The sequence below is a fragment of the Protopterus annectens genome, chromosome 2.part1 (assembly GCF_019279795.1).
Source record: "Protopterus annectens isolate FY-2018-M chromosome 2.part1, PAN1.0, whole genome shotgun sequence".
Taxonomy (NCBI): domain Eukaryota; kingdom Metazoa; phylum Chordata; order Ceratodontiformes; family Protopteridae; genus Protopterus; species Protopterus annectens.
The window spans coordinates 780,919,955-780,945,410 of record NC_056729.1 but is presented as its reverse complement, the minus strand read 5'-3'; the positions used below and the strand labels follow the sequence as shown (position 1 = coordinate 780,945,410).

Genomic DNA, 25,456 nt, shown 5'->3' with positions numbered 1-25,456 from the left:
ATTATCATTTGATTTCAATATCTCAGTTCTGGAAGCTCATAATTAATTGTGTGTGGCTGTTACTGCAGCAAGTGTTCTCTGAGATATGCAATGCTTTTTCTAACTTGACTATTTTTTCTTATTATGTTTTACTTCACTGTTTTTCCTTCTTTTCTTTGATGTAATTAGTATATTTTCTTTACTTTATATTTTGCTTAGATTTAAGCACATTAATCAAACTTGACTGAACCACTGATTGATTGATATGGACAAAGTGCTTGCCTCGTCTTTCCTATCTGTGATAGATTCTTTCCTGTCTCTGCCTTAGTTAATCAGTTAATCAATCACTCAGTTTACTTATTATACATAATCCTAGGCTTCTTGCAGATTAAATCAACACAATTCTAAACAAAAATTACTTAAGACACCTTTGCTCAAGGGATATGTTTCACCCAGGTGTGTACACCAGTGTGGTTCATCCCATTTTTATCAATTATACTCCCATTACATTTGCTCTTCCTGTCTTAGCGTATATTTACATCACATGCCCGTGCATTTGCCACACAATAATAGGAGGCTACAGATATACCAAACATGCAACAGAGCCATAATAATCATGTAGCTCACACATTAGCACGCATGTGTGTCTGCAAACATCCGACCTTTATCTGGGGCCTAAAATTTGCTACATGCGTTATATGCATTGTTAAACCATAGGCCATATATTTAGCACTCGCAATGTGAATACTGTAAATGTCTACTTTCTGGATAACATTTATCTCTTCTCTAATATGTTTTCCATATGCCACTGTTTATATTGGTTCATGTGATGATTGCTATTGCTCAATTTTCTTCATGCACTTTAATTTTGTCAGGTATAATACATACGCGTGTGAGCGCACACACACACACACACACACACACACACACACACACACACACACACACACACACACACTCTCTGTTTCTCACACTCACATACAATTTAACCACGCTAACATCGTAAATATGGATTGCCTTTGCAAAACTAACATTTGAAAATCCAGCTGAGGAAAAACAGCACCCACAAACAAAAATTCCTATCCTTCTTTATTGTAAAACACAATTGATTTAGTGCTTTCATCCACAAAAATGTGGACTTCATTAGAATCTGATGAATAAGAATATTTGTTCGTGGGTGCTATTTTTCCTCAGCTGGATCCATTAACGTTTTGGCGTTTTTTATAAAAAAGGCAAACAAATTCCAGTCCTTTGAAAGGATACATCTAACTAAATATGTTTTTTACTTTTATTTTTTTTTAATGTTTACAGTTTGCAAAACCATTTTAATGCTTAAGTGAGGACAGGGGGAGGAGAGGGAGATAGATGACATTAAAATAGAGGAGAATGGTATTACCTTTTTATACAAGGGTTTTAAAATGCATAATTATACAAACTTGAAACTAGAAAAACAACATTTTGAATTGTTTTCAAGGGGTTTTAAATTTGTTAAAACAACTTTTGGTGATTTGGCCAACATATTATTAGAGTTAAAACTATATCTTCGAAAATTAAATTTGAAAATTACTTGTAAACATAAAAAAATAGTTAACAATGATACACCTAGTGAAGGTTCTGAAAGAGAACCACTTGATAAAACTCAAATGCTCACTAGGAGGAGCATTTTTAACCCTCCATTACATCCTGTTATTAACACCTTTGAGGCTATAGTTACCAATGACATATATGAAACTTTTGGTAGGTTGAAAGGGTTGAATAAAGTTAACAATTTAAAGGAAGATGAGCTAACATTACTTGAAAATTTGAGGAAAGAGACAAATTTAAGGTTCATGCAACCTGACAAAGGTGGTGGAGTGGTCATTTATTACCAGGAAGCTTATAACAATGTTTTAACCAATTTATTGATGGATGAAAAAACCTATACCATCGTGCCACACAATGAGGTTCAAATAGCCTATAGAAGAATAGACAGTTTGTTGGAGGAATATTTTATAGAAAACAGAATTGGGAAAGAAACACACAATTTTTTGAAACAAACATATCCCTGCGTACCCCAATTCTTTGGAATACCAAAGATACACAAAAATATATTGAAACCTCCTTTTCGTCCCATAGTTTCTGCAAAAAAGTCTAAAACCCACCCATTAGCAGTGCTCATTGACCACAAATTGAAAGAAATTGTTAGGACTCAAAACATCTGGTTCAAGATTCTTGGGACTTCCTGGGTAAAATAACAGACAATCTATGGTCAGACACTGTTAAGTTTGTTACCATAGATGTCAAAGATCTTTTTACTTGCATACCCAGAGAAATAGGTTTTGAATACTTTGAGAACTGTGTTTATAAACATTTAAATTCCCCCTTGGACAATAAGAAATTAATATTAGAACTGACTGAAATAGTCCTTGACAATAACTTTATTATATTCCAAGGAGAATATTACAAACAGATTACTGGGGTGGCTATGGGGGCGGCCTGCGCCCCCATATATGCTAATCTTGTTCTTCTCGAATGGGAGGAGCAATACATTTTTTCTAGCCACTATATGAAAAATATAAAAATATATCTCAGATTTTTGGATGATATTTTTTTATTGTGGGAGGAAGACCATTCAGATGATCTGAAGGAATTTATGACATACATAAATCAAACTACATCTTTCTTGTCTTTCACACATGAAATACACCATAAAAGTATAAGTTATTTGGATATTACCCTAAGCAAAAAGGTCAAGGGTTTTAAATCCAATATTTTCCGAAAAAACACATGGTGTAACAGTTATCTGCAATTCAACAGCCAACATCCCTTTCATCAAAAGAGAAGTATTATTAAGGGACAGGCGGTTAGAATAGCGAGGATGACCTCGGAACATAAGGATTTATTGTATGAATTTTCTTTTTTGATGGAAAAATTTTTGGAAAGGGGATATCCCAAGCAACTGGTTGGTGAAATTTTGGAAGAAGTATACAATGGGTGGGGTATTAAATTTATACCACTGTTGGGTCGGAGGTTTATACCCAAAGAAAACAAGTCAAACAATGTTAAGGACTTTATGGGTGCTTGCATGGTGGAATACAATGGATTTTCAGACTGTTTCACCAACATTCTTGAAAACAATTGGTCTATTTTCAAGACCAATAAAGAGATTTATGAGACAGTTGGAAATAAACCTTTATTTTCATATAGGACTGCTACAAATTTCAAAAGATTATTTGAAAAAGGAACACAACATTTGATAAAAAGAAAGGATCCACCAAGTGTGGTAGTTGTAGACAATGTCCATACATTAACCAAATGGAAGAAATAAAACTTGAAAATGGATTGAATAGTAAAATTTCATTTTGTAAAAGTAATTGTCGCAGTAGGATGCTAGTTTATCTAGCTACATGTACTAAATGCCCCTCCTTTTATGTGGGTAAAACCGAGAGGACACTTAGAGAGAGAATCTATGAACATGTGAATGATATCAAAAAGAAAACAGAGACCAGCGCATTCTACAAACATTCTATAGAGTGTGTTGGCTTCATAGAGTTCAAGTTTGGTATCTTGGACTTGATTAAAACAGACCCCAGGGGAGGTGACATTAAAAATATTTTATTACAGAAGGAGATAAAATGGCAGTTGAGACTAAGGTCAAATATCTCACCGGGACTCAACGAATATATTAATATTAAAGCAATATTAATAGATAAAGCCACTTCAGTCTAACAACAACTATTTTATTTCTTCAACAAGATACAAAGAGGTTCTATGGCTTTTTTATTATGATTTTTTACTATGAGTTTAAAATTAAATTACATATGGTCAAATTACCACATTTAGGTGTAGATCCCTTGTTTGCTGTTTACATTCCATTATATATTGACAGGAGTTGTGATCACCTTAGTTGTTTTAACACTTATTTATTAAATATTAACTTTTATAACAATATATATAACGCATATATATTTTTTTTTATATATTTTTTTCATATACATGTTTCATTAAAATATTTTAGATATAGAATATTAACATATATTTTTCAACTCAAACAGAATTTTTTAATTCAACAATGGATTTATTTATTATTTTTATTGTGTATTTTTCAACAGGTTACATTCACCTCTGTTTAATTTTAACCATTGTAAGTTTGTATTTTGTAACAACTTTGATACAAAACAAATTATTGATGTTTACATACAACAACAACTTTTTCAGGCACAGATGCACTTTATAATGTTATTTCTAAATTCAAACCACATGGTTAACTAAGGGTTAACCTATTCATCAAAAGTGTTTTTCTTAAAACTACCTAAAATTGTTTAATTGTCATCAAATTATTGGTTTAATTAGTTAATTATTGATTAATCAGCTTTTTTAAAAAATTGTATAAAAACTAGAGGCACCATTGATTCAGTATTCTGATGAAGTCTGCTTTGGGCAGACGAAAGCGCTCATGCAGTGGGAATTGTTATTACCTTTGTGATTAAAGAAGTTTTTTGTCTGTTTATACGGAACTTTGGTGTTTGTTCTTAGTGGAGTACTACATTTTTGTGACTTAAGTGAGGACATAGTTAAAGTTCATGAAATCAGTATTACTTCAGTTTTTGAAGTTTAATTCTTCTCAGTTTCTGCAGCATAAACAGGATTGCTTCCTTCTGCATTCAAGCATAAATGGAAACTGTTTTATTGGCCTAGCTACTCCTAGTGTTATTTGAAATATCTGAACATATTTGTTCCATATTACTTTGGTTTCTGTTTGCAAGTCTTGACACTAATTTTATGTCTCTTATGTACACTACAGGTGTGTTTCTTCATGTTAATGCCACTGTTGTCCTCTACTAGTCAACAATAACATATGGTTTTCTTGTTCCCTTCTTCTCAGTAGTTGGCATTGGATGATCTCAAATGATCCTTCCCTGTGCATTTTGGTAATTTAGTGCTGTTCATATTGCCAGCACTTCTCAGCTACTTGTATTCTTTATGTTTTGTAAGTTTCCATTGCATCAGCCTTGCCACATTATTGTGTCTTTCACTATACAGACCCTCAGACATAAGTCCATCACAACACAACAGCCATGAGATATCATAAGAAGTTTCTAGGCTAACTAGGCCCTAGGGCCCTTACAAGCCTAGCCAAGTTGTTCCCTTATTTCCACAATCAGCACCAACTGCCGCTGTCCAAGAGGGACACAGGTGGAACCCCTGGGGTGAATTTACAGTTACCCATCCAATTGTCCAAATTGCATTTGAAGAGGGCCAACGAGGTGTTCTGTTTGACATTGTGAATAGGGTAGAGGTGGCTGCACTGAAGTGGATTACAACCTTGCAAGCATATAAATCACCTGGTTTAAATGGAAATATACCTTTAAAACCTCTACTGAAGGCACTCAAACTACCACACTAATTAGTTGATTGTTTTATTGATTGATTTTATGGCATGTACATAATGCCATGATGCATTTTGTTTTTTTATGTCTGAAGAATGCCATAATATTAGCATGAAAGCACTTACATTTTCAATAAATATTTTATTCTTATGGTCATGTTTGGTTGGTATATTTTCTTTTTTATCTGATGACTGTTTTGTGGATATACCAACCTTACGCCATCAGGATTGATCTTTTGTCTGCTAGAATTTACTTAATATTCCCCAAGGTACAGTAACTAGGCCAGACTAAACAGAAATTATATTTCACAGGAACATATGCATTTAATTGAAAGCTTTGATAAACATCCAATAATTATTCAGGTCATGTGCCAATTAAAATCTAAGAAAAAAATGCAAGATAATGAATTAAAATGAGATACTGGTGCTTTCCCACCTGAGGAATTTAAAGGCTGGATAGTGAAAATTATTCAAGAGTTATTATGGAAGATAGCAATTTCTTCACAAGGTATAGCTACTAAGTTGGATAAAATGAAAGTGGAGTTTAAAAATAGTGTATAAATAAAAGAAAAAGAGATATGGTTAAGAATTAACAGGAATTATTTAGAGGGTCAGACAAAGCTTAAGGTATTGCAGAATAAGGGGAATCTCACAGAACAAGAAGAGTGTAAAAGAGTGAAATAAAAGAGTATCTGGATAATATGCAAACATTTAGAAAGATTGCTGTTAAGCAACTGTTTTTGATGATAACTCCAGAGCACAAAAACTTTTAACACAACAACTTAGGCAACAGAAAGTAGAAATTGGTGTTGCCAAGCTTAGGCAGCCTATAATAAGAAAAATAACCAGAGAGCTTGTGGATGCAGAGATATTTTGTAAATTTTATGAAAATGTGTATAAAGGACAGAAATGTGGAAATTAAGAAAGAACACAAATGGAAATATTTATGGAAGACTTAAGTATGCCAAGGCTAGAGGTAGATGAGGTTCAACAATTACAGTTGAGATAGGAGGAGATAATATAAAAATGGTGATGTATAATCAATGTGCAGGAAAGTCTCCAGGAATAAATGGTATTCCCATGGGAATTTGGAAGTTAGGAGGGAAGAAAGTGATAATGATCTGGAATGTTTTGCTCAACAATATTTTAAAAGTAGGGGAAGCACCAACATCCTGGAAGAAATCTATGGTTGCTGTAACACCTAAAGATAGTAAAGACCCATTAGACCAGCTTCATATAGGTCCATTTCAATTTTAAACCATGATTATAAAGTGCTTATGTCTACAGTAGCTAAAAGAATGACAAATGTGTTTTCAAAATTGATAGATATGGGTCAATGTGGTTTTATGGAACATTTTTGGGAATGTAATGAGTTGATAGACTTTAAAATTTGCTGCAGAGTACTATGTTGGAAACAAATGAGTAAACTGATGTAACTAAGGAAATTGTTTTTTGATCTGTGATATAAAATCAGAATTGCCTAGACATAGTATGGCCTTGCTGAGTTTAATTTTGGTGGATACCGAAAAAGCAGTTACCAGAAAAGTGAAATCAAAGTCTTAAACAATCCTATTAGAAGTAGTGAATATAATACTACAGATAAAAGAAATGGAAGTGATATTTTTAGAAAAGGGCAGGAACAAATTACATAGAAAAAAATGGGAATCTTGGGAATAATACATGCAGGGTCTATATTACAATGCCAAAACGGCTAAACACCAAACACAATTTCAGAGACACATAAAGTGTGAATTACAAGTTACGAGAATGGCCAGATCACCAATTTTTTTCCTAGGGAAAAAAATCGGTAGGCCAACCACACAAGACATACCAGCTCAAACATTACAAAGTGGGGGGCTTCGCCTCCAACTAAATATACCAACTCTGAGATCACGCTACAGTGGGGAAAAGGGCAAATTCACGACAATGGCCAAGTGACTTTTACTCTAGGAAAAGAATCAGTGATCTGGCCATTCACGTAACTTGTAGTTCGCTCTTTATGTGTCGCTGAAACGGCGGTCGGTGTTCAGCCGTTTCAACATCATAATATAGACCCTACATGCAGAACGATATTTTTGAGGAGGAATGAAGCCTAAGGAAGGCAGAAATTGAATAAGCTATGCAATGTCTGACCGAAAATGACTGTATGGAAGAGTATATATAATTTATAACATTTTTAACTGAAAATATGTCAGTATGGTTTGTTCTCATTTATATAAATGTATGATAGCCTATGTTATAAGTGACACCTCAATAATGTCCCTTGTTTAAAAAAATATGGTTTTCTGGAGGGGAAGGAAACATCTGCCAAAATTAATAGAATGATGATGATTCAGAGGGGAAGCAGAATATAAGAAAATACCATTGCTGTTGGTGGATCTTGAAGTAGAAAAAGCATTTGAGAGTGCAAGTTGGGATTTTATGACTAGGGCAATGGAAGCATTTACATACCCTGATAAAATAATAAGGTTAATTAGAAGGATATATGAGATATTGGAGGCAATAATTATAATGGGAGAGTTCCTCTCTAATAAGTTTTGTCTGAACAGAGCAAATAGGCAGGGGTGTCCTCTTTCCCGTATATTATTTGCTTTACATTTAGAGCCAATGGTAAAGAAAGTAAAGGACTGAGAAATTCAAGTGCATAATTGGTATGGTAATTAAGAAAAGTTGGCTTTACTTGCAGATGATAGTCTTTTGTACCTGATAAAACCAGAAAAGGACATCTCAGTGTTATGGAATATTTTTAGACATTAATGAAGATAAAACAAATGCTGCAGCTGTAAATTACCTGTCCACACATGAATTGGTTCAGCAATACACATATTTATGGGGGCACAATAACATTAAGGTTTTAGGAATATGGATTAAACAGGCATCTGTTATGGCAACTAAGGATGTGTGGGGAGAGAGTAAACTAAAGATAATACAAAAACTAAGAAACAGAAACTCTTGTTTGTGGATATGGAGAGCAAGATACAGGCAGTGAAAATGTTTGAGTCTATTTAGTTTTATATGGATGTCAGGCATATTTTTATCAACTTGAGGAGAATTTGTGGACAATAATTAAAAAAAGAGGTGAAATAATTTACCTGGGAGGGGAAGAGGGCAAGAGCATTGATCCTTCCAACAGAACAAGATCGTTTAGGATTACTTGATTTGAAGGGATATTTTAGAGCTACACAGTTAACGCTCATATACATAACAAAATCAGAAAGCTATAATTCAAAGTGGAAAGGGATAATAATTAAAGAGGGGGGAATTCAATAAATGAGGAGAGAGAGAGAGAGAGAGAGAGGGATTTTGGATGCAGGTCCTAAAGGAGAATAACAAAAGCTATACAGCATGTTATATTCATAAAGTAGCCGAAAGTATTCTAAAAACTAAACTAACATGAGAATGAAGGAAAGAGATTTTGCCAGTAGAGATGACTGCAATTACAGGTGCAGAGAACAGACAAGAGGCAGGGCTGGAATTTTCTGGAGAGAACTGACAAAGGAGCTAGCGTAGTAGGAGTAAATAACTAGAGAGGCCAGGAAGACATTTGGACTGCAGGCTAGAGACTGCCTTCCCTATCAAGGATTGATATCAGAGTATAGGCAAAGAGAAAGGGATAGGGGAATCCTAAGTGAATGGCCTGTTCTGGTAGTTTTTAGCTGAATCTAGAACAGAAGCTGGTGTTTAGTTAGTAAGGCATATAAAATACTGCATGATAACTATTGGAATCAATCATATGAGGTAACAAAAGTTTGGGAAGAGAAACTGGATAAGCGATTTACAAGCGAACAATAGCAGCACATAAGCATGGCTCCCAAGTATGCAACACAATCTTTAAGTGTTTGCATTGGTATTTTTATATTTCAAGCCTACTCCAAAGAATGTTTTCTCTGGTAAATGGAAAATGTTAGAGGTGTAATGCGGAAGAAAGAGGTAACTGGGAACATATGTTCTGAGAGTGTAATGATTTGGCAGACTATAAAAATTCCCTACAGAATACTTCGCCAGAAATACTGGGTGAGCAAATAGGTGTAACTAAGGAAATTATTCTTTTGAGCTGGGATACAGGATCTGAATTGCCTAGACACAGTAAAACTTTGCTAAGTTTAATTCTGGTGGCTGCCAAAAAAGCAATTACTAGAAAATGGAAATCAAAGTCTAAACAAACTGTATTTGAAGTAGTGAATATTGTAACAGAGAGAAAAGAACTTGAAATGGTATCTTTAGCACAGGGTAGAAGCAAATTACATAGAAATAAAATGGAAATTTTGGGGACAACACATGCAAAATAATGTTCTGGAGTAGGAGTGAGGTTTAAGAGAAGGCAGGAATTGAAAAATTTATGTAATATTGGATTGATGATAGTTATACATAAAGAACATCTGTGATGTATAATGAGGTTTGTTTTCCTTTATCTAAATGTACATTATTTAATACAGGTGTTAAGAAAGAAATAAACTACTAGAAGTAATCAAATGTAAGCAGAAATATGTATTAGGACATGCAATCCAAAATACTCTCAGAAATACCTACTCTGTTTTTTTTAATATGTAATATTTATAGATTTGTTACCTGTTAATAGCCTTATGTCATGTCATGTTATTACTTGCTAGTAGACTTATGTTATCTGTTGATTATCTTTGTAACTTTTGTAATAATTGTTAATTTTCTGGAGCTTTTCTCCTCGGGTCTCCACTGAAAATGGGCCCCTGGCTCAGCTGGACTAACCCAGTTAACACATGTCAATAAATAAATAAATAAATGCAGAGAAGAGACGAAATGAGATTCCAGGAATATTGGCAAAATCAGTAGCCTGAAACTAAAGTGACCTGTCAGGTTGCTACCTTGAATTCTTATGTAGTTTACATATGCCATGATCCAATGTACAGAAGAAAAAGAGGACAGATCTGTAAGAAAAGAAAGTCTACTTGGAGAGTAACTAGATCTTAGCATAAATGCAGAAATGAAAACAGACTGACTGTGACTAGCCTAGTGAAAACATCAAGCTTCAGAGAATTTAATCAACAGACTGATCACCTACAAGGATAATTTGTCTAATTGTTTCACAGTTCAAATACACTCTACAGACTGAAATTATTGAAGAGCGTTGGTTCAAAATCAGATAATTGTTGTATGTATATAGTGAGAGTGACTGACTAGTATAGTGCTGAAACTAAGTATTAAGAGTTTATGCATGTGATTTATAACTACAAAAACAAAATGAATAAGAGCAAGAAACTAAATGCAAACTAGTCACCAACAACCAAAATAACATCCAAAGATCGCATGTACATTCAAATGCTCCACTCTAAAAAACATACAAGGAACCACTTGTCCACCGATATATAACAGTAAAAAAAACTTTAGTTTAATGACACACAGCGTTTTCGTATTAATAACAGCAGGCGTTCATCAGAAATAATAAAAACTACTACAGACTTGGTGCATTTTATACTGAATCCAACTTGATTACATCATCTTTTAATGAGTTCATAAATCAACTGTTCCCTTTTTCTTAAACAGCCGTCCTGATAATTTAGTAAAATTGATAGAATGTTATAAAATACTGTCAAAATCATGTTAAAAAATATATAAATGTAAAAAAAAATGCAAACAAATATATAAATGTAAAAAATGTAAACATGGAGGCTGGCCACACATCTTTGTTGCCTGTGTCTTTACCTAGGATCCTGATAATAATTATAAATGTTATGGCAGTAGTCAGCTGTACTTCCCATATTCTAAAATATTCCAGACTATGCTTGGCTACTACTTTACATTGTTGTACATCTTCCTGCTCCTCAACATAATCTGTTGGGGGATTTACATATTCTCCTTCTTGATCCTGGTAAACCCTAGCAGGACAGTAGATAGAAGAAGGTTCCACTGATGCTATGACTGCCTGGCACACTGTCTCCGAATTACAGACCACTATCCTACTTGCTCCTATCATAAGTCATTTGCAATTAACTTAGTAAAAATTTATCTCTGGTACAAAGAAAGAATTTGATTGTTTTGCAGAATTCGTATGTTGAATGTATATTACTGTGTTTCTAATGGGTGTCTTGGTTAAATGATACGGGAATGGTAGAAAAAAGGGAACTACAAAAACAAAAAGAAAAAAAAAAGAATATTCTAAGAATGAGAAGGCCTTTAGCTAACTAGGACAGACAGATTATCCATTATGCTATTAGACTGGGTAATAGACTACACTAGCAAAGTCTTTATCATAGAGAAAAGTCTAATTGAGTATGTTAAAACCTTGTACCTTTTCATATTTCGGTGTGCTGTAAGCCTGTTGAGCATCTTAAACATACACAGTATAATTATCCTCTTATCTCTGAGGTACACTCCTTCTTTCTGCTTCACTCATATCACACAGATCAACTAGCCAAAATTCCCTCTATCCACTCTTACCTAAACAGTACCATACTTCTTCTATGACCTAATACGAATATTCTCCTGCTGACACCTACTTAACCAATGAGAACCATTTCTATATAGTCAGTGATGCTGTGCTGCAGAATCGGATCCTGTGCCCATTAAGGTGAGGGCTGAATCTCTCGTAATTCACCAGAGATTTTCTACATTGTATCCTACTGATAAACCAGTGGGTTTGGTGACAGATAAAATGAATGAAACATTTTTGGAAGGGGACCACTTTTATGTGGTCACCTACCACAACAACTAGAAATGTCTCTGCCAAAGGGCTATTAAAACTCCTTTGCTTTTTCATTTGCTTCTCTCCTTTTCTCTCTACTACTCTCCAGTCCTCTTCTCTTCTCTTCTCCTCTCTCCTCTCTTCTCTTCTTCGTTCCTGTGCATGGATGCATCCATATATAAATTTACAAGTAAAGGCACATTTGATTGTGGATTAAAATTAATTAATTGGCCCTAGTCTCAAAAATGTGAAGTTACGTAACTATCTACAAATAAAAGTTGTGGCAATTCTGTTTTTTTACACACTTTCCCTCCTAATCTTCTCCAAAGCACAAGCACACATACTCATGCATGCATGCTGACTCACACACATACATGTCTGTGCATGCATTTATACATGCACAATAGATAGAGTGACAGAAGTGGTCAGCTAATTTCATACACAGACTGTTTCCCCACTCACAAAGAATATTTACCTTCTGACAGTGTAAATTTCTGATGTTTGAAAGTGGTTCATAGGTTAGTACTAGGCTAACTGCCCTTGCAAGCCATTTTAAGCCTAGCCAGTTATCCTTTGTGAGATTCAAACTCTGCACCTTGTGTTTGTAAGGTAAACACCTTAACCATTAGGCCACCCTCCCAACCCTCAAAGTGAAATAATTGCCACATTCTATCAGAGGTACACACCGTCAAAAAATGGAAATATTCATTACAGACTACTTCATATTAATTTCCAGAAATGTTAGTCATTCCGTTTTATACCTTAGAATGTGTACTGTGCAGGAAAACATAACATTCACTTCTTACAGGTATGCCTGTGAAGGCCAATTTAGCTAAGATACTCATAAACGTACAGCACATGAATTCTGGCCAACAACATTTTAATGAAAACTTCTGAGGTCAATAATTCTTTCAGCTTCTCAAGTCCTCTAGTTTTCCCATTATACATGACGTAGAATTTTCAGTCTGTGCTTTTCAGATAGTGTTTGCTTAAAAAAGATTTTTATATCCCTGTGAACAGACCCGCTTCCATTTGCACTGTACTCCCAGTAATGCCTATGTTTCTCCAAAGTATAAGCAGTTTATTTCTTGTATTACAAAGGCACTTGGATTCCCTCTGCTGCCTATAGTCTTTCCTCTTGCCTACTTTGGTGTACTTTTTAGCTGGCTTTCCCTTCTTCATTTTGGGAAGTCCTGTAACAATTTCTCCCAATCACATTGTGTTATACTTTTAAAAACAATCTCCTTTATTAGCTATCATCTGTTGTTATCAGCACCTGAACTTATGAAGAAATGAATATGATAAAGCAAAAGGGAAGGGTACAGTGACAGCATTCCCTTTCTACTGCCAATTTCAGGTTACTCCTATCCTGGTACCTACCTTGCTCTCACCTTCTACATTTGGGTGGTAACTGTGTTCTCTTCATGCCAATTCTAAAAACTCTTTATCAACATTATTCACATTTCTAATTCTGTCTGTTTAGGCAAAAATGCAATAATGCTAATAATGTTAAACTGTAGTTTTATACTCTTAAATCTCTCCACATAATTATTTTATTGTTCTCTGATCCATCATCCTCAGGTATATTACTGTTTAGTGCAGCTGTTACAATTAATCCACACCCCAGTGTCATCAGTAAATATGCTGAATCAACACATACAAAAGGCTGAGTCATACATCCCCATGACCAGTTTAACATCATGCCTTCCCAGTCAGACGTTTTCACTGATATTACTTAATTTTTGTTTATTAGTCTTTGTATGAATGTATTCTGGCACATAAGCCCAGTCACTGTCCTCTTCTGGGCCAAAATACTATATGAAAGCAAGTCATGTGAACATTACAATGAGTCATTTACAGTTGTATAAAATCATTTATTTTGTCGTATACTGTGTGCCACTTGGTGGCATAGTTTAACAGATAACTTTACAGACATAGGAAAATACTAAGAAGCTTCTATCCCTTCCATCTTGGCAGTTTAGGAGAATGATTTAAAAATGCTTACCTCAGATCATTGTTAGTTTCTTCATCTTCAGACAGAACACTGCTGAAAACATCTTCTGTCGACTGACTCAGTTTTTGCTGCACTTCCTCAATTATCAAGGAATGGTCTTTGTGTTTCTTTTTCCCAAACAACTTCTTGAAGGGTTGGAATTTGCCCGGCCTCTTCTTGTCTGCATTTATAACAGGAACACCTGATGAAAGCTTCTGTTAGGCATTTTATGACATGATACACACTAGTTAACCTGGCTGTGTGTGTGTGTGTGTGTGTGTGTGTGTGTGTGTGTGTGTGTGTGTGCGCGTGTGTGTGTGTATGTCTCTCTCTCTCTGTATACATATATATGAATGATTCTCAAAGTAGTTACCCTCAACATAGAAATAACAGGGTCAAAGGACAATGTTTCTTACTAAGCAAACTGCACAACTCATGAGTAAGGAGTGACAGATATGCAGCAGGTACAGTGGTAACAGAAATCTAACAGAACAAAGTACTGAGTTCTACATTCAGTGCTAGCACTGCATTAAGTCTGTTCATTGTCTATTTATTCCATATATGCAGCACTGTACATTTCAACAAAATCATTACAATAAACACTTGGTAAACAAGCCTAAAGAAGTCATGGTACACAAGACTTCACCAAAGTAAACTGTTTTGATAGCTTTTAAATGATTTACTTAATCAGTTTTGTCAAGGGAAGATCATGCCTGGTCAGTCTGGTGGACCTCTTCAAAACGGTCACTAAGGCAATGGAAAAGGGCAAAATGATGTACACTGCCTACCTTGACCTCACAAGGCTAAACAAACTGATAGAATTAGACTTAAATCCCATTCCCTATGCGACATTGATTGCTAGTTTGCACTCAGATAGGATCCAGAACATTAACAAAGGAGAGATCACCACCACAAAGAGGATTCAGTGCTGGGTCCTCTCCTTTTTGGAATCTACTTCTCAGAAGTCAAGGTCAATGTCACGAGTCTGTGGCTGACCAAGTTTGCAGATGTTTGCAAATTGGAAGTAGTCATAGATTCCCAACAAGACACTAATATCCTCTAGGAAGGGCTAATACAGACAAATAAGATGCCACAGATATGGTTTAAAACTCAATGCCAAGAAATGTATAGTAATACCCTTTGGAAAGTTAACTACCCCAGGAAACTACCTCAAAAATAACACACCTAAGAGTAGACCCAGTGGTTAGGGATTTGGGACGCATGTAGCCTTATCCTGGCTCTCAAGCAACATGTGTCTAAGGCAGTAAGGAAATCTTTCTTTGTTGTTTGACTTATAAGCAAGGGTATGGCATTTAGGTCCAAGGAAGTCATCATTCCATTGTACTCAGTCCTCATCAGACCCATCAATGAGTACAGTGACCAAGCATGTGTAAGAGCTGTAATGTCCACAGAGGTTCCTCACAAAAAGAATACATGGCATTAACAACATGTCCTGTGCAAATAACCTCAAAGCCCTATCTTTACACTCTGAATCTTGCAGACTGTTGAAGGGTGGTTTATGTCTGGTATACAAGGCATCCCAGGATGCCACTCTGATGGACCTCTTACATATTCGCAAAACAAACAGCATAAGCCCTACCCAATCCAGGGACTTTAACCTTGCTTGCAATATAAATAGGGCAAGTTGGAGGAACATGTATGTATCTCAGAGAATACCCCTTCTCTGGAAAAGGCCACCCATCCATGTGAAGCAGAATTCTTCCCTGACCCTTTTCAAGCATAACCTGGACAAGTGGATGGGAAATCAACAATTCATCCCTGGTCTGTCACATACATCTCTGTCCCACCCACCAGGCTGGACAAGGAGAAAATTACAGTCAGCTGCCTGTCAGGTGCCAGGATCCACCACATAATGCATGCACTCAAGTTACTCCACAACAAGTACAAATACGACTCTGTCATTGTCCATGCTGGAGTAAATGACTTGAGACGTACCTCCCTGGGCTACATGAAAAGAGACATGGAAGAGCTCTTGGATCATGTGACCCAGGCAGGTATGACCCTAGCCCTGAGTAGCATCCTGCCTTCGCCCAGAATGATACCACAGTATAAGGACAAAATGATTGACTTCAACAATTGGCTAAGCTTCTGGTGTCATTCAAAGGGGATCCAGTAATTGTCTGCTGGGAAGACATGATCGACAAACCATGATGCTTTGCCAGAGATGGTCTGCACCTGTCACCCCTGGGATTCAGGTTACTGGCTAAAGCTCTTGCCACCCCTATAGTGCCTTTTTAAGGCAAGGTTCAAAGGATAAAACCACCACCGTAACAGATACAAGCATGCAAAATCGGAAGGTAATGCTACTCAATGCTAGAAGTCTAAACCTCAAAATGCACTCTCTCGAGGCACTCCTAAAAATGGAGAACATAGATATCTGTGCAGTGACTGAGACCAGAGAGCACCCCTGCAATACCAGGCTACAATTCTTACCACACTTTTTGGCTACAAACCAAGACCGAAACACTAAAGGTGGAGGAGTGTCCATATTCACCAAGGATATTCACACCTCCAGGCTAGTTGCCCAACACAATGCATCTGAAATTCTCCAGGTGTAACTAACACTAGGTAAGACTGCAATCCAAATTGTAGCTTGCTACAGATCCCCCACCATACCCCAAGATTCTCACTACACCTTCCTAAACATAGTGGAAAATATTAAGATACAACCAAACACCATAATACTAGGTGATTTCAACTACCCTGCCATTAATTGGGAAAACTACTTGGGTACCAACTCCTTTTCCCAACGGTTCTTGGAATTCATAAATTCCAATGCCCTGGATCAACTAATCCATTGTCCCACCAGGTGCTCCAATATCCTAGACCTGGTCATTAACAACATGGGAGATAGATGCTCCACACCAGTGGTCACCCCCTCATTGGTCAGGTCTGACCATAAGCAAATCAACTTTGACATCCACCCCCACCCCCCAGTAAGGAAACCTCCTTAAAAAAACTTCTCCAAAGCCAACTTTATGCTACTGAAGTCAGAAGTGACAAACTTCACAACACTCATGCAGACGGGATCTGGAAGTTCGACTGCAAAATCCTACACTAAGGCACTGTATGAGCACATCCACTCGTGCATGAATCGTGCCATCCCAAATAGAACCAAGATGCTCTTCTCCAAAAAAGGAAGCCAATCTGGTGGTCCCCTGCTATAAACAAACTATACAACAGAAGGAAGAAACTGTTGCAGAAAAGAGGAAAATCCCAGGATGCAAAAAACTCCCTCACCAGCCTCAGTAAGAAGCTGAGATCCCTTATAAAATCCTCAAAAGCTAGTTACAAAAATAAAATTGCCAAAGATTCCAAAGACAACCACAAGGCATTCTATAGTTATGTCAAGAATCAAATGGCAATGCTCAGATCTGCTCTGAGCTACAACAGAATGGCATTAAATATACTGATCCCAAGGATATTGCCAATATCCTGGCAGATCGATTTAGTGCCAACTTCACTCCCCTCTCACCCCCTAAAGGGCCCATCTCAATACCAAAAGATTGCCAAATTCCGATAATCACATCCACACAGGTAGAAGCAGCACTCTCCAAAGCTAAGAATACAGCATCCATGGGACCAGATGACATCCCAGGCTGTATACTACATGAACTATAAAATGAACTGGCACCCCACCTAAGTGTCATGTTTATTCATAGCCTCACCTCAGGCTTCGTGCCCACTGAGTGGTGCACAGCTACAGCTATCCCACTCCACAAGGGAGGATCCACCTTGGATCCCAGGATCTACCGTCCCATCAGTCTGACAAGCCTGATCTGCAAGGGCATGGAATGCATTATCATGGAACTTATAAACAAAGACATTGGCAACCTCCAGACACTGGACCCCACCCAGTTTGGGTTTGTAAAGGGCCAATCTTGTCTCCTGAATCTGATTGACTTCTTCAAATCGGTCTCCAGAGCTGTGGACAAGGGTAAGGAGGTCCACACAGCCTATCTGGATCTCACCAAGGCCTTCGACACCACCCCCCACTCTGGAATCATAGATAAACTTACTAAGCTGGGCATAAATCCCTACGTCACTCAATGGGTTGCCAACTGGCTTACTGACAGAACCCAGACTGTAAAAGTAGCCGACTCCAAATCCAGCTCCAGACAAGTGACCAGTGGAGTACCTCAGGGTTCAGTCCTGGGACCACTCTTGTTTGGCATCTACTTCTCTGAAGTACAGGCCAACACTAAGGGACTCTGGCTAACAAAGTTTGCAGATGACTGCTAACTGGGAGCCATTATTGAATCCCCAAATGATGTGGATAGTCTACAAAAGGGCCTTACAGAAACAGATGCCTGGTGCGAGAGCCATGGGCTCAAGCTTAATGCCAAGAAATGTATAGTCATCCCCTTTGTAAAAAAACATGTACCCATGAACTACCACATAGGTGGCAGGACACTAAACATCGAAAGTGTGATGAGAGACTTAGGGACACAAGTGGACAGTGGTCTCACTTTCGATAACCACATCACCACAACAGTCAGGAAATCCTTCTATGTGACACACCTCATCACTAAGGGCTTTTCATCCAGAAAAAAGGAGGTCATTGTCCCACTGTACTCATCCCTCATTAGACCCATTATAGAGTATAATGCCCCATTTGGTATGTACCTCACAAGACATCTGCAACAGCTGGAAAGGCCACAGAAATACCTCACTAAAAGAATCACAGGCCTAAAGCAGATGCCATATGCTGACCGTCTAAAAAAACTCCAGCTATAATCTGTGGCATATCATCTACTCAGAGGCGATCTCTGCTTAACATACAAGGCCATGTCAAACCCTGAGCTGTTGGACATGCTCCACTTAAAGAAATCTCAATCTCTCAGAGCCACACACTCCAGGGATCTAAACCTTATCATCACAATGAACAAAACATGCTGGAGGGATAGGTTCCTGACCCAGAGATTCCCCATACTCTGGAATAGACTGCCCATACATGTCAAGCAGAGCACCTTATTGGCCCTCTTCAAAAGGAACCTTGATGATTGGATGGGAGATAGGAAATTCACCCCAGGGATCATGTCAGTCGCCCTGCTAGATAGGGGCCCAGAGAAGTAAATATTGTGGGAAAAAATTTCCAGGGAATTGTTATGGCTAGGCTTGCATAGGCCTTAGGGCCGATAGCCTAGTACCAACCTATGAACCTATGAACCTTATGGATAGAGGCAACCTTTAAATGTACCCTAGCTTACACATACCCCTAAAAATAACATCTAGGACACATACCTCTTAACTGTACATATTTTCACAGAATGTCCACATTTTTGCCTCATATTTTTGGTCTATCTCTCATAGAAATTGCGTTTTTTTGATAAATCACTGGAATGATCTAAGGTTTAAAGTAACTAAATAATGATATGCATTTGAGTTTCAGACTTCATATCTTTCAGAAAAAATGCAAGCTAACACAATCCTGTTATTATAGTAACTTTCTACGTTTACAAGGGCAATATTTAAAATGTTTCCCTACTTTTGGGCCTTTGTCCCCCCATTATGTCAGGCTTTATTCAGATTTCTTGCACAAAGAGGTTGAGTGGTATGCTAGGGCACCAAACTTGTTCGATACATTTGGGATGCATGGCTAGGCTTAGAAAAGCCCTTGTTGTCATTAGTTTAGTATATACTGTATATATATATATATATATATATATATATATATATATATATATATATATATATGTGTGTGTGTGTGTGTGAATGTGGCTTAGTTTCTGGTGTCATTCTAAGGGGGATCCAGTTTCTGTCAGCCTGGGATAAAATGATCAATATGCCTAGATGCTTTGCCAGAGATGGTCTTCATCTGTCACCCCTGGGATTTTGGCTACTGGCAAAGGCTCTTGCCACTCTCATAGTACCTTTTTAGGCAATGTCACAAGGACAAAATTCCAGATGTAAACATTTAATCAAAAAAACAACCTCAAGGTTATGCTGCTAAATGCTAGGAGTTTTAGCATGAAACTGCACTCACTGGAAGCAGTCCTCACATTGGAAGACACTGACATCTGTGCTGTCACAGAGACCTGGTTCAAGGCAGTTGGGAGCATCCCAGCTATACCGGGCTACAACTCCTACCACACATTCAGACCACGAATGGAAGGTGTGAAAATTAAAGGAGGTGATGTATCAATATTTATAAAGATGAATACACCTCCAGATTGAGTATGATTCCCTGGAGACAATTCAGGTGAAACTAACTGTTAATAGGGCACCTATTGAAGTCAATGCCAGCTACAGGACCCCCTCCATGAATCATGACACCCACTCTGCTTACTTGGATCTGCTGGAATCCATTAAGATATATCCAAACACCATGGTTCTGGGTGATTTTAATTACCCATCCATTGACTAGGTAAATTACCTGTGCTCAAACTCACTTGCCCAAAGGTTCCTCGAGTTCATTAACTCCAATGCCCTAGACCAGCTGCTGGACACCCCAACTAGGGGTGCCAACATCTTGGATCTGGTGCCATTGTTAATTATTGTAAATAGGTTATTGACATTGTGTTACCATGATGTACTACTTCCTTCTGTCTGTTGTTATGTGTTCTTTTAGACAGGTCAGGAAATACCCTGTGTCCTTTAGTACCTCCTGTATTGATGTCAACCAGGATCTTATGGTACATTCCAACCATATAGAAATGTTTTCTGTGGCCTACCCCCTCCCCAAGACTATAAGTCTGAGAGGGGGGTTGTGCAGATCTCTTTACAGCATAATCCACATATAGTAATTAAACAGGCGGACGGGGGGGGGCAGTGGTAGTCAGGACTAAGAAAGAGTATCATGACAAGTTATTGGGACTACTGTCAGATACATCCACTTTTGTTCATATATCCCCTATTGGTTTGAACAACTTTTTAGAGAGATCAGGGATCAAAGAAGCAGATGGAAATAATAGGTTTAATAGATAAGGAGCTGCTGGATTTTCTCTGGGTAGAGAATCCCATAACCCCAGTGTTCAAAGCCCTGCCCAAGGTGCATAAGGATCTGCACAACCCCACCTCAGACCTATAGTCTTGGGGAGGTGGTGGGCCACAGAAAACATTTCTATATGGTTGGAATGTACCATGAGACACTAGTTTATCTCAATAGAGGAGGTGCTAAAGGACACAGGGCATTTCCTGACCTCTCTAAAAGAACACATAACAACAGACAGAGGGAAGAAGTACATCATGGAAGCACGATGTCAATAACCTATTTACAATGATTAGCAATGGCTATGGAGTGCAGGCTGTAATAAGTCTCCTGAGTGAATTACATCTAGCAGAAGGGACGAAGCTGGAAGTAATAAAGAGGTTATTGGCTATAGTATTAGAATATAATGCTTTTGCATGTGTAGAAAATTTGTATAGGCAAGTACAGGGGGTAGCCATGGGCACCCCCTGTGCAAATACATATGCAAATTTGGTGCTGTCATTTTGGGAGAGGCAATATGTTTTGGGGGTACAAAATGCATGGAGAGACAATGTATGCCTATATAGGTGCTTTGTGGATGATATTTTCCTGTTGTGGGGAGGGGAAGCAAGTGAATTAATGAAGTTTGTAACTTATTTGGAATTGACTACCACCTTCCTTAGGTTTTCTGTTAATTTTTCAGAAACCATGATAGATTTTTTAGATGTGAGACTTATGCAGGATGAATCAGGGTTTAAGACTACACTCTATAGGAAAAAATGCTGGAAAAACAGCATTCTGACACAAGGTATTATACATCCAAGGTTCACTTTTGATAACATCGTCACAGGGCAAATGGGGAGAATCTCCAGGTTATGCAGTGAGGATAATAACTATGAGGAAGAGGTGTTGAAAATAGTTGGACATTTCGTGGACAGACGATATAATAGCAGGAAAATAAGGAATATCACACGGCATCAGAGAGCATCTGGGGGGGTAAATTACAATCATGGCTAAAGCAGAATAGAGTCAATGAAGTAGGTGATATCAGTAGATCGGACAACAACGGCACATTAATACTTATCTTGACATACAGTACTAATATTCATGGGGTTTGTGACATTGTCAGGTGTAATTGGAAAATACTGCTGACAGATGAGAAACTCAGGAAGGTGGTGGGAGACCAGCCCAAATTTAGTTTCAGGAGGAACAAAAATTTGAAAGACATATTGAGCCATGAAGGAATAAGAGAATCCCAACAGGCAGTGGCCAGGATAGGAACTAGATCTTGTGGGACTTGTAAAGCTTGCAGTGGTATAAGTAAAGATACTGGCTTTCCACATCCAGTCACTGGCAGGGTGTATCATTTTGGAGCTAAAGCCAATTGTAGAACTATAAATGTGGTCTATCTTGCCACATGTCATGCATGCATATGCTATTATGTAGGAAGATGAATTGTATGTTTAAAACTAGGATCTTAAACTACTTATCGGCAATAAGGACACAAAATTAACACAATGCCTTGTTTAGGCATATTTCTGGTAATTAGGGACATCACTTTAAATTCATGGCTATACAGAATATGAGAAAAGGATACAGGAGAAGTGACATAGTAAATAATATAGAATTAGAGGAAGCCAAATGGATAGTGGAATTGACAGCATACAGATACCCCGGACTCAATGAGACTGTTCCTTTAAAACCTGCCCTCAAAAAACGATGGGTTCAGTATTAAGTCCTTATTGGTTGTCATTCATTTAAAATAAGTGTTTTGGTGGTGTTTTTTATCTGATGAAGGGCACAGCCCGAAAGCGCTCATCTTGTTGAATTTTGCTGGCATGTTTTATCGTTTTTATCAGCTATTAAATATTTGCTCTTAGTGTTGGTTGCTGCTTTCTTTCTTTTCTTGACGTGGATTTGTGCTGAGCAGCTGCACCTTCAGTGAGGTTTACTATAATTTGTTCTTGGACTTTGAATGGTGTTTTAGCAACCTCACACACTATTGAGAACATTGAGAAGGAGCTTGACAATACATCTAAGCTGTTTCCAACCATGTGGGTGGATAAGTTAAAAAAGAACTTGGTTTCCTTGAGTAATCCGTTACTAAACCTTGACTTGCATGTAAGAGCGGAACAGTGGCCATTGGGTTATCTGAACACAGAAATTAATCCTGTGTTCAAGGATCTTATGAATGAATTTATCAACAAAGTGAACAAACTGAAATGCCTGCAGTGGCAGTGTAATAATTGCGAAGCATGTTTACAGTTTGGGGTTGTACCGAGAGGCATGAGGGTCTTCTGTATGCCGACACAAGGGGAGCATTATCCAGAGCTCCTTGCAAAATGACAACAAATCAACATCAATACAGGATTTTCACATATGTGCCTTTTACTGGAGTATTTTGCTCCAGAGCAGAAGCAATTGGGTCAAGAAGTTGAAATGTTGCAATGGAGATTGAAGGCGGAGTTTACAGAGGAAAGGTATGTTGATCGTTTGGATGCTACTTACTGTACCTTTTCCACTACTGATCAGAAGCTGCAGCAGGTAAAGATAAAAAAACTGCAGCAGGACTATAGTGACTTCATGACTGGCCAGATTTTTGTCTGGCCTAGAGAAAACTCTAATGTTAATAGACAAACTACTGCTATTTCAGGAGCAACAGGGGAGACCGTGTACCCACGGAGGATTGGGCGGAACAACCATAATGTGTTTAAAGAGCAGACCAATGAGAGAGGGCATAAGGGGTCAGTGGCGGGCCGATCAACGAAGTGAGCAGCAGAGCCTGTTGAGCATGGCTCAAAGAAGGATGATGATAACGCTCAAAGGAACAGAATGGAAGTGTAGCAAAGAATGGATGTGGTCAAAGAGACCCAGGGGACTTTGGGTGAGGGTGTGATCACAGCGGATGTTTCAGAACCTGTGTCAACAGGTTCACGCTCTAATGACATTGCTAGCAATACTGCTATGGACATGGGGGCTAGCCCAAAGGCTCTTCACATTGATAAAGGTAATGGGCATTTTTTTGTCCAGTTACCAGCTCTGGTAAAAAAGAAAGGTGAGTGGAAATGCTTGAACAGCGACAACAGAGAAATGAAGAGAAGGAGGATATCACATTGACTGGTGATGGCATTGTTTTTAATTTATCTCAGTATGCTCTTTCAGAGAATGAATTATATGTATTAATCAAGGGATTAACTTTTATACCTGGTCAAGAAAGTAATTTTAGTGATGTCATTATGGATATCTTGATGTTCGGCAGAAATATTATGTTAAGGGAGATGTTTGGTAATGGCAACAAATCACGGGTTTCTAGGCTGAAGCAAACAAGTGTTTTTGTCCCAGTATTCAGTTCCACCAAGCAGACTTTTATTAAGGTATGTGAGCAGGAAATACAGTCACATCTACAGAGTGCCAATAATAGGAGTTTCTTTTGACACCATCCCCCATTCTGGAATTATAGCTAAACTCACTAAACTAGGTATAAATCCCTACGTCACAAGGTGGATTGCCAACTGGCTCACTGACAGAACCCACACTGTAAAGGTTGCAGACTCCAAATCTGACCTCAGACCAGTGACAAGTGGAGTATTACAGGGTTCAGTCCTGGGACCTCTCCTGTTTGGTGTCTACTTCTCTGAAGTACAGGCTAACACAGAAGGCCTCTGGCTAATGAAGTTTGCAGATGACTGCAAACTAGGAGCCATAGTCAAGTCCCCAAATGATGTGGAGATCCTACAGAAGGGCCTCGCTGAGACAAATGCCTGGTGTCAGAGCCATGGCCTCAAGCTCAATGACAAAAAGTGCAGTGTCATCCCCTTTGGTAAAAACTCTGTTCCCATGAACTACCACATAGGCAGCAATCTACTTAACACCGAATGTGTGATAAGAGACCTTGGGACCCAGGTGGACAGTAGTCTCTCCTTTGATAGTCACATCGCCACAGTAGTCCAGAAGTCCTTCTACGTGGCACACCTCATCATAAAAGGGTTCTCATCCAGGAAAAAAGAGGTCATTGTTCCCCTCTACTCGACACTCATTAGACCCATTATAGAGCACAATGCCTCTTTTGGAATGTACCTCACAAGACATCTGCAGCAGCTGGAAAGGCCACAGAAGTACCTCACAAAGAGGATTACTGGCCTCAAACAAATGCCCTACACTGACCGTCTCAAAAAACTCCAGCTTTACTCCGTAGCATATCGCCTACTCCGAGGTGATCTCTGCCTAACATATAAAGCTATGTCAAACCCAGAGCTGTTGAACATGCTACACCTAAAGAAAGCCCAATCCCTCTGAGCTACACACTCTAGTGACCTAAACCTTGTCACCACAATAAACAGGACATGCTAGAGGGATAGATTCCTGTCCCACAGACTTCCCATACTCTGGAACAGGCTACCCATCTATATCAAGCAAAGTCCTTCATTAGCACTCTTCAAGAAAAATCTTGATGAGTGGATGGGAAATAGGAAATACACCCCGGGGATCACTTCTGTGTCTCTGCTCAACAGTGGCACAGGAAAATAA

The 25,456-nt window shown here is 38.0% G+C and overlaps 1 protein-coding gene across 4 annotated transcripts in view; it reads right to left on the bottom strand.

Moving 5' to 3' along the window:
- The window catches only part of CRACD (capping protein inhibiting regulator of actin dynamics), a 1,952,305-nt gene that overhangs the window by 469,943 nt on the left and 1,456,906 nt on the right, over nucleotides 1-25,456 (bottom strand). For all 4 annotated transcript variants that reach the window (XM_044062482.1, XM_044062485.1, XM_044062486.1 and 1 more), the window contains one exon: nucleotides 14,011-14,179. In XM_044062482.1, the coding sequence (XP_043918417.1) occupies nucleotides 14,011-14,179 (169 nt within the window). The remainder of the gene's footprint in view (nucleotides 1-14,010; nucleotides 14,180-25,456) is intronic.